The sequence below is a fragment of the Nyctibius grandis genome, chromosome 1 (genome assembly GCF_013368605.1).
Source record: "Nyctibius grandis isolate bNycGra1 chromosome 1, bNycGra1.pri, whole genome shotgun sequence".
Lineage (NCBI taxonomy): Eukaryota > Metazoa > Chordata > Aves > Nyctibiiformes > Nyctibiidae > Nyctibius > Nyctibius grandis.
Window position 1 is genome coordinate 46,669,983 of NC_090658.1, and position 9,424 is coordinate 46,679,406.

At 52.3% G+C, this 9,424-nt stretch overlaps 1 protein-coding gene across 1 annotated transcript; it reads left to right on the top strand.

Annotated features, from left to right (window-relative positions):
* Positions 1-1,468: 1,468 nt before the first annotated feature.
* Positions 1,469-8,683, top strand: RHOU (ras homolog family member U). Its single transcript, XM_068403241.1, has 3 exons — positions 1,469-1,863; positions 2,635-2,693; positions 5,660-8,683. The coding sequence occupies exons 1-3, from the start codon at positions 1,506-1,508 to the stop codon at positions 6,113-6,115; spliced, it is 873 nt and encodes a 290-aa protein (XP_068259342.1). The 5' UTR covers positions 1,469-1,505; the 3' UTR covers positions 6,116-8,683.
* The last annotated feature ends 741 nt before the right edge of the window (positions 8,684-9,424 follow it).

The following is a 9,424-nucleotide window of genomic DNA, read 5'->3' on the forward strand; positions in this document are numbered from 1 at the left end:
GGTCTTCCCAGCTGCCTTCAACCAGGGAGAACCTTGGCTCTGGCCCTGCTTTGTGGTGCACAAAATGTTGTCTAAGTGCATGAGCGCCACGACCCCATGGAGAGCCACAGTGGCTGTTCCCATAGAAGAGGCCAGGGCACATAGGAAAGCAAGATCAGCTGTAGCGAGTGCTTATTTCCATGAGGCATGAGCCTTGGCAGGGCCTTTGGTGGTCAGACCACGCAGCTCCAGGGTTTATAGAAGCAGGAAGACAACAGCCCCCTAGGCCCAACATTTCCAGCTCCTCCAGTGAGCATGGGACAGGCAGTGGGGAATGATGGGCAGCTGCAGCACACGCTGCGGTACGAGACCAGCTGCATCACGTGGGTTTCCATTTCAGTGAGGTAAATGGGGAAACAGCACTGGTCGCACTGGGAACTCAATGATGATGCAAACGGGATACTGAAATCCTGACGTTTAAGTCGTTGAAACTGCCTGTACTTGCAAAACGAGGACACTAACCTCTATATCCTAGATTCTACGGGTGACACCGTTCACGTTTGTACAGTGCTGTTAAGGTCCTCAGAAGAAATGCATTAACAATGTCTCCAGTTTAGGGCAGAGCCAAACTTTCCAGCAGCCTTTCACGTTCTGTGCTCAACCGCAAAACCTTCCGTGGCCAAATTATTTCAACGGTGCTAAAAACGTCGTGCCCCCCTTTCCCACGGCACACGGCCCAGTTTCTCCCTCCCCGGGCCTGCAGGTGAGAGCTCACGGAGCGCCCACTGCTCCCGCGGCAAGCACGTCCGTGCGCCTCCGCCTCGCTAAGCCCCACCGGCTGCACTATATCCGGCGGGGGCGAGGGGCTCCCCTGCTCCAGGGAGCCTTTGGGCACGGGGGCGGACCCCTGCCCGCGGCGGGGCGGACCCGCCGCCGAGGCTCCGCTCCCGCGGGGCGGCGCGGGCAGGACGCGGCCGCGCCAGTAGCGGCGGGGATGGGCGCTGGGTGGCTCCGACGGGGGGGGCGGTGCGACCCCGCCGCGCCAGCCAATGGCACTCTGCGGCAGTGCGAGCGGGCCAATGAGGGGCGCGCCCGCGCGGCGGCAGCGCGCCCCCTGCCCGCGGCCGTCGGGGCGGGCAGCGCGGGGCGCTGTGGCGCCGCCTGCCGTGCCGGGCTGTACCCGGCTGGGCCGTGCCGGGCCGGGCCGTGCGGCGCCGGCTCCTCCCCGCGCGGCGCTATGTCACGCGGGGGCGCGGGGCCGGCAGTCGGGACTCGGTAGCGCGGGGCGAGGCGAGCGCAGCGCAGCCGGGATCCCGCCGCCGCCGCCTGCTCCGGGAGCCTCCGCCACCGCCTGCGCCCGGGAAGCGCCAGCGGCGCCGGGGCTGGCTTCGCGGCGGTCGCGCCGCGCCTGCCGTCCCGCCGGGTCCCCGCACCGCCCGCCCGCCGCCGCGCTCCGCCGCTCACCGGCCGGCGGCCCCGGGCCGCGCGCCGCCCCCCGGCCGACGGGGCTTCGCGTCGCCGCGCGGATGCCGCCGCAGCAGGAGGGCGAGGCGGGCTACATCAGCAAGCCGGTGCCGGGCGGCTGCGAGGTGCCGCCGGTGCCCCCGCGCAGGGTGCGCAGCGGCCGGGCGGCGGCGGCGCTGGGGGCGGCGCTGGGCGGCCGCTGCCGGGCGGCGGGGGCCGGGGCCGGGGCCGGGGTCGGGGCCGCGACTGCGGCCGGGGCCGGAGCGGGAGCCGGGGCCGCTGCCGGAGCCGAACCGCGGCGCAGCATCAAGTGCGTGCTGGTGGGGGACGGCGCCGTGGGGAAGACCAGCCTGGTGGTGAGCTACACCACCAACGGGTACCCCACCGAGTACATCCCCACCGCCTTCGACAACTTCTCCGGTAAGGGCTGGGGGCGGCTGCGGGGACCGGGGCGGCGGGAGGGGGTGCTGCCGCCGCGGGGAGCGGCGCGTCCCGCCTGTGCCTCGGGTGGGGGGTCCAGCTTCGGTTATTTCGTTATTTATTTGTGTGGGGGCAGGACCCTGCTCAGGCGGGACCAGAGGTTGTGACATTTCCATCGCAGCCAGCAGCACCGTGTGACCGCCCGTGTAACGGAGCCGGGCTGGCAGCTGGTGTCGCGCCCGGCCGTCCGGCCAAAGCCGGGCTTTAATTGTGAACTCTCCGGTCTAAAACTTCCAGCTCTCGGCGAGATAGGAAGCGCCTAAAAGGAAGGCTTAAATGATTGCCTTGTGTCACCATTGCAAAGAGGGAGGTTCTAGGTTTTCTTTTTGGTTCACTGGGGGGCTTTTTGTGTCCTGGGCGTGTTGAAGATGTACGGGAGGATAATAAAATGAACCCTTTGTAGCAGAAAAAGGACGCGGACCGCTTGGCTCGCTCTTCCTGCTGCCAGCTGGGGGTTGGGGCAGTCACTGCCTACCTCATCCCTTGCAGTGAAATGAATCGGAAAGCCCTGAAGGGCTTGTGGGTGCCCAAGTGTTAGCGACAGACTCACTCCCAGCTCTGTAAAGTTGTTAAACCTAAACTTATTGAAGAGTATGAGAGCTGAGGGACGGTAAATCTTCTTTCCTTTCTTTTTTTTTTCCCCCTTAATGGAAAACGTGTAAAGTTGGACTCACCACACTTTTCCCCCTCCCTCCTCCTTTCTCTTCAAAGCTGTCGTGTCTGTCGATGGCAAGCCGGTGAGACTTCAGCTCTGCGACACAGCTGGTCAGGTCAGTGAAGCCACTTATTTGATTTCAGTGACAGCGGGAGGGGAGAAGTTGTTGCACAAAGTAGTCCCGCTAATGACTTCATGGATTTGAAAGGGTTCCCAGTGTTTGATCGTCTTATTAAACCGCTATCGTTTTCACTGCTGCTTAACCCACTGCTTTGCCTGGTGGCTGTTGAAGGGCGGGGGACGTACTGTGCCTCTCTATTGGGGCTGGGCACAGGCTGTTGCTCTGCTGGCTCAAGCTGCTGCTCTGCTTAGTCTGACTAGAAAGGCTGAACATATTGGGGATTCAAGGGCCACCTGGTTTTCTCTTTGAGCCGTTGTCACTGTCTTTATTTTTGCTAAATAACTGCAGGTTTAAGAGTTATGGTGTCTGGGATGTACGCATGCAAAGCATCTGCAGCTGTAGGTGTGCAGAGATAGAGGCTGTTTTTGAAGGGACAGAAGTTTAAGGGAGGAAAAAGTCCTATTGGGTGTTGTCCGTGGATACTTCATATTTGCCATTCCCACCCCCTTAAAAAGGGCTGCTGCCCCAAAGCCGAGGTTTGCTGTAGTCTAAGTCCTGAGGGCTTGAGGGTGGCTGATGCCTCTCAGCTCCTAGTTGGCCTGATACATAAAAAGAACCCACTTCTTACTGCAAGTCCTTGGCTTGTACCACCCTGAACAGTGTGCAACACTGCTTGCCAGGGGTTGAGTCTGCATAACCAAAGTAGCCAAAAGTGTTTTGCTACCTAGCTGGGGTTTGAAGGCAGTGGGAGTTAGGTTCCTGCATAGCTTTGTGGATCTGGGTCTACGCCTTCACCAAAACCACGCTGAAAAATCTCAGTGGCCTTAACACACAAACCTATTTAGATGAGTTGTAACTGGGCGCCCTACTTAGGAAAGGGATTTGAAGGGCTGTGCAGTCCTAGGCAGCAGTGTAGGACTCCCATGTGCCCTACAAACCAAAGCTAAAACCCTACAAGCAGCCTTCTGTGGGTAATGATACGAAGTAGAACAGCAGAACTGTCCCATGATTTCGTGCCCTGCTGAAGGGATGGGGTGGTACCCCAACAGCGCTGGCTGTGCGTGTTCATATGCAGAGTGTAGCGGGTGAAATTGCCACTGGGTGACAGCCTGTGGACAGGCAGCACCTGTGGAAACGTGGCTGCAAACTGCAGGAGCGACGGGCAGGCCCTGTCAAGAGTCGTCCCGAATAAAAGATACCTAGCTGGATGCTTTGGTAAAACAGTGCTGCGGTGCTATGGCTGCTGAAATCTGCAGCAAAAAAAGCACTCCAGGCAGAGGGGGATTGTATTTCAGCATCTCCAGCCCCTGAAGAGGTGCAGAGTTCCTGCAGGTCATGTACCTACCAGAATATAAAGGGCACTATTTCATCCAGGTAGAAACCCTTAAGATCTGGGTTTGGCTTTCAAACACATTGAAGTGAGCCCTTTTGAGGTTTATCACATAGCAAGAAGAGGCAATCACATGGTGAGGTGCCTTTCTGTAAACGGCCCTGTCATTCAGCTCCCAGTAAATGTGGGGTTTCTCTCTAGCCAAGTGGTGAGACCCTGGTTTCCTCTGAGGCTTAATCTGAAAATCAAGGGAGCTAATGAAGCTTGCTTTCTTGACTCGTGTTTTATAAATCGCTGTCTCTCTCGGAGATACTGCTGGAAGAAATTCATTCAAGGGAAACGAGACTTCTGAGGCTACCAGAGGGCTTTAAACTGCATATCCTGGGCCTCCAGAGGCTTCAAAGCAAAATTTCACATCTTGAAAATTAACATGGGACTTGCAATTCAGCAGTAAACTGCTGGTACCAGAGAGATGTTTTCAGCTGTGTGTGTGTGTTCTTTACACTTTCAATTCAGAGCTTTTGAGAACACGGTCCATTTTAATTAAAATGTCACTGCCGCTGAGGCAAATCCTACCTGTTCAGGCTGCTAGTGTTACCCTGCTTTTATCCTGCTGTCAGCATAAAAGCAGCCTGCCTGGAGTTAACCCTTGCTTCTTGCTGCATTCTTCTTACTGAGGATCAGTATGCCTTTGTTACCATGAGGTGTGTGGCTTTCTTGTGGCTAGTTCCCGAAGCTGAAAAAGGGCCTCGATTTGCTGGAGTTTGCACTAAAGAAAAAAAAACAAAACAAAACAAACCCCAAAAAACAAGAAAGGTAGTGCTGGGAGGCCTGTTTGCAGTTCGTTTGATGTGGCATGGGTGGGAGGGAAAGGTAAAGCTCTTACTCCATGCCATTGGCATGTTAAGCCTGCACATTGTGAGTCGTTATTGCTGCCATCAGATTTAAATCCCTGGGCACAATGGCAGGGAAATTATTCCCATATCCTGTAGGATGTTGGTAAGTAGTCACCAGTTTGAAAGCCAGGAAAGGTATGCTTGCTGCCGCTTGTCTGCTCTGCTCTTGCCTGTATCTGGAGGTAGGGGTGTTGGCAGAGCAGCTTTGAGCTACATGGGTGCTCCTCATCAGAGCGGCTCACTGATTCACCCCTGTGAGAGGTGGGCCTGTAGAAAGTACCTTCTCCCTCCCATACTTCAATTTTTGGCTTCATTGCTCATGTGCCTTAACCTGCTTCCCGCGGCATTGCTCCTTTTCTGAAACAGGGCAGAGGGCCTGTGTACAGAGAGCAAAGGAAATATTTAAGCACTCAAAACAAGCTGCAGCATTAGTCAGAAAATCTCAGCTACGTGGGGAAGCCACTGCCTTCGTCCTGTGTGCCCAACAGTGGCAGAGTGCCTGCTGGTAGCAGCCATGAGACCTCAGGCTGGGTACAGGCAACTTCTGCTCGTAACACACCTCATTGGGTGGTCTGGGTGCTCATGTTGAGGTGTCTCTCGAGACAGCAGCAGCAGATGCCTCTCAAGAATTCCCCAAAGGTCAGCAACAGGCTAGAGCTGGGAGAGTACTGGGGCGTCCTCCGGGGTTGATGTGCTCTTTCCGTTGGGTGCTAACGCGATTTCGTTCTGTGCAGGATGAATTTGACAAGCTCAGGCCTCTGTGCTACACCAACACGGACATCTTCTTGCTGTGCTTCAGTGTGGTGAGCCCCTCGTCCTTCCAGAACGTGAGTGAGAAGTGGGTTCCCGAAATCCGATGTCACTGCCCCAAGGCACCCATTATCCTGGTTGGGACGCAGTCAGACCTCCGGGAGGATGTCAAAGTTCTCATCGAGCTGGACAAGTGCAAAGAAAAGCCAGTCTCGGAGGAGGCTGCAGAGCTGTGTGCCGAGGAAATAAAAGCCGCGTCCTACATTGAGTGCTCTGCTTTGACTCAGAAAAACCTCAAGGAGGTCTTTGATGCAGCCATCGTGGCTGGTATTCAGTACTCGGATACCCAGCAGCAACCAAAGAAATCCAAGTGTAGGACTCCAGACAAGATGAAAAACCTCTCCAAATCCTGGTGGAAAAAGTACTGCTGTTTTGTATAGGGGTTGCAAGGACCTGAGTGCTGCTCTGAGGAAATCGAATAGAGGCTATATTAGCTGAATTCTCATTCTGTGTTGTCCCGAGTGTATAGTGTAGATCTGTATGTATGTGTATACGTTGCTACTGGATATCTCAGTTGCCCTTTCAAGGGTGGCAGAAGGATTCTTAGTTAAATAATTGCTATAAATCAGGTCTGGCGTCCAGTTTTGTGACTAAAACCTCTCATTAAGGAAGAAGAGCGCCACGTGTCTGTGAGGGTAGAAGAATTTGTCCAAAGGATTTGACTTCTTGTGTTATAAGGCTTATGCGACGGGGAGGAGCGCGCCAGAGGCCTTTGCTGCCAGGGCTTCGCAGGAGGAACGCCTGAGCGACTGTGGAAACATAGAGCTCTGTACATGAACGGTCAAAGGGAAAAATAACACTGTGCCTCCTAACTGACATTTGTAGCTTTAAAACCCCACTTCTGCTCTCCTCTCCGTGTCTTCCCAAGCCAGCGCTCTTCAGGATCGCTTTAAAAAGGGTGTGCAAGAGGTGTAACCTATATACAAATGCCATGGTTGCAAAGGTCATGAATATACCTTCAGCATGCAGTGAGGGAACCTAATCCCTCACGGAGCTGACATTTCATTTGTCACCTCCTGACTTTGTGAAAGTCCTTTCTGTCCTCCTTCCCCTGCCCTTCCCAGGCAGCTGAGTGGAAGCCCAAGAACATGACCAAGCTTTAACTCGCTACCTCGAGCAGTGGCAATTTCCTCTTTATTTTTGCAGACGTGACGACAGTTCATCTATTTCAGCTGAAAGGAATGTAAATGCTGTTGTGTTGGAGTTTTCTAATTATTTTTTTTTTAAAGAGATATGACAAATATCCGTGCAGCATCATGCAAACTGCATCTGGTTTTAAGTCTACAGCCAAGAATTTCAGGATGCCCCTCCTTACCTTTTAAGGCTGCTAAACAAATAACAAATCAGGCAGATCAAGATTTATAAGAAACTGGACTCTAGAAACCAAGGCTGCTGTGTCCTCTTCATGATGATGCTTTCAGCCAAGTTAATATTTCCCTTCTAAAGGCAACAGTCGCTTGTGGTTGAATCTCGTCCAAGCTCGTAGTAGTGAAATTGGCTGAGGCCACCCTGGAAATTTAACTGATAATTTTTTTTTTTCCCAGATCAGTCCAACAGATTAACTGAAATGTGCCTAAAATGTAGCTGAGTGATCAACATAGTGCAGAGTTGAGTGTGACCTACTCTCTGACTAAATCTGGTTCCTACTAAACTAAGCCTAATTCCAGCCCGGGCAAGTTTGAGAGACCAGATGGGTAGCGTGACTCTTTGCAAGAATCAGTATTTTAACTTATTCTGCAGAGGACATTTAGTTTGTGTCTGTCTGCCTTTTTATGGCCCTGACTACTTTTTTTTTTTTTTTCCCTAGATATTTCAAGATCAGATTATATTCTGTTTTTTTTTTTTTTTTTTCTGCCATAGCCTTGAAGTGACCTTTTTCATAGTCTTAAACTAAACTGCAGTGACAGAAAGCCGGAACCTTTTTTTCATCAGAAATGAATCAATGCCTCATATAAAGAAGAACTGTGGAAGCCATTTGGGTTTATAAAGCTGACCCACAGTTTACCTCCTGGCCATTAAAGAAAATGACACTATGTAAATGGATTCTGGGCTGTATTGGCATAGGCTTCACAGGCAGTATTTTTTCCTCCTCTACAGCGAAATGAGTGCAGAACGGGTAATGTTCCATCGCTGAAAACTTGAAAATGGGATGGAAATCTTTACCTAGGGCCTGATTCAATAAAAATGTGTTGGCTTCTGCACTGGAACAGCCTGGAAAAACAGTTTCCATAGCACAGAAGCTGGATGCATTTAACTTGGTTGCCATCTGGTTGGTAATGGTTTAATGTTTACTGGTCATGAAGTTAACATCTGAGCCTTTGTATTTCTTTCTTGAGTGCTTTGACAGGGTTTCAGATATGCAGTCATACAGTCATCTTGGAGAAAAACACAAAGCCAAATTTCTCTTGGGTGCTTTGCTTCTCTGTAAAATGGTCTCAGTCAATGAAAAATATGGGTTTGCGGAGGAGACAGGCTTGAATCTGAGCAGCTTCCATTTGCAAAAATAACAAAATTTCTCCTGCAAGATCATACTGCTTTGTATCACGCCGTACTGGAAGCAGTAGGTTATATTTTATAAGCAGCCTGTTTCATAGTCTGGAGTAGCATTACTTTTAAATGTAGCCAGCTGTGACTGTTTCTGAAAATGTGATGTATATACAACTTGTTATAGCCCTTTACTAGGTGTATGTAAACTGAGGTCTAATAACTTTACAAATACTGCTCTACACGGGGCTACACAGGGTCTAGGTTTTAGAAATATTACTTTTAAAATCACCAGTATTTTGCAAGTGAGGGGGAGATGTCTCTATGTAGTCTATAATCTGATGTGCCTTATAAAAATAAAAAACACCTCTCTTCTGTTTTCTAAGTGTAGGCTATATTCCGAAAGAAATATTTCATGTGAGAATGATATAAATGAGGTATTTGGAAATAAATTCTGACCTGTGTGCGCGTCTGGTGACCTGGTGTTTCACCCTCTGCACGTTGTGCCATATGTGCCCCAGGGGAGCCAGAGAGGGCATTTTTGGAAGAGTGGAGCCTGTTCCCACTTGGCACCAAGGGTCTTGTTACCTCTTCCCCAGGTCCCGTCCCCCATGCTGGGGCACTGGGGCCAAGACTTGTGAGGCTGAAGGTTGTTCATGCCCACCTCCCAGGTGGCCATGGCAGAGGGGCCATCCACCCTTTGGGGCTGTGTTAGCCAAGTGGAGAGCAGTACCTGGACCCCTGGCCGGTCGTCCTGCTACGAAACGGCTCTGGAGAAGGGGCTTTGCCCTGGCTGAGGTTTGTAAACATCATTGCAATTGTTTTCCTGGGAGCTGAGTGGAGCAGGCACACCAGGGTGGCATACCGGGATAACCTCCCATGCCACCTGACTCCCAGGTCATTGGACTGATGTATTTTCAACCATCAAAACACATGCAACCTGCATGAAGTAGAGGAAGGAGATTGATGCACCGTTCATCTTCCCCATGGTCGGTTCCTCATTGTTTGAAACAAAGTCTTGGCTTCTTTACTGCTTCGTTATCTGATGTGCCGGGGACTGCTGGGAGGCTTGTTCACCTGGTCGTGCCTGCAGCACAGCGGCCCTGCCCAAGCGCCCGACCTGTCAGCGGGGCTCCTTTCTGGTGAGTACCTGGTGTGGAATTGCCACTGCCGTTGCTGGTGCCTTTGAAGAGTGGGTTTATGCA

What these genes read in the sequence shown, in the direction of transcription:
- RHOU (XM_068403241.1), top strand. Translation starts at nt 1,506, where the DNA reads ATGCCGCCGCAGCAGGAGGGCGAGGCGGGCTACATCAGCAAGCCGGTG. An exon ending in CGCCTTCGACAACTTCTCCG is followed by an intron (nt 1,864 to 2,634) that starts GTAAGGGCTGGG and finishes TTCTCTTCAAAG; the next exon opens with CTGTCGTGTCTGTCGATGGC. An exon ending in TCTGCGACACAGCTGGTCAG is followed by an intron (nt 2,694 to 5,659) that starts GTCAGTGAAGCC and finishes CGTTCTGTGCAG; the next exon opens with GATGAATTTGACAAGCTCAG.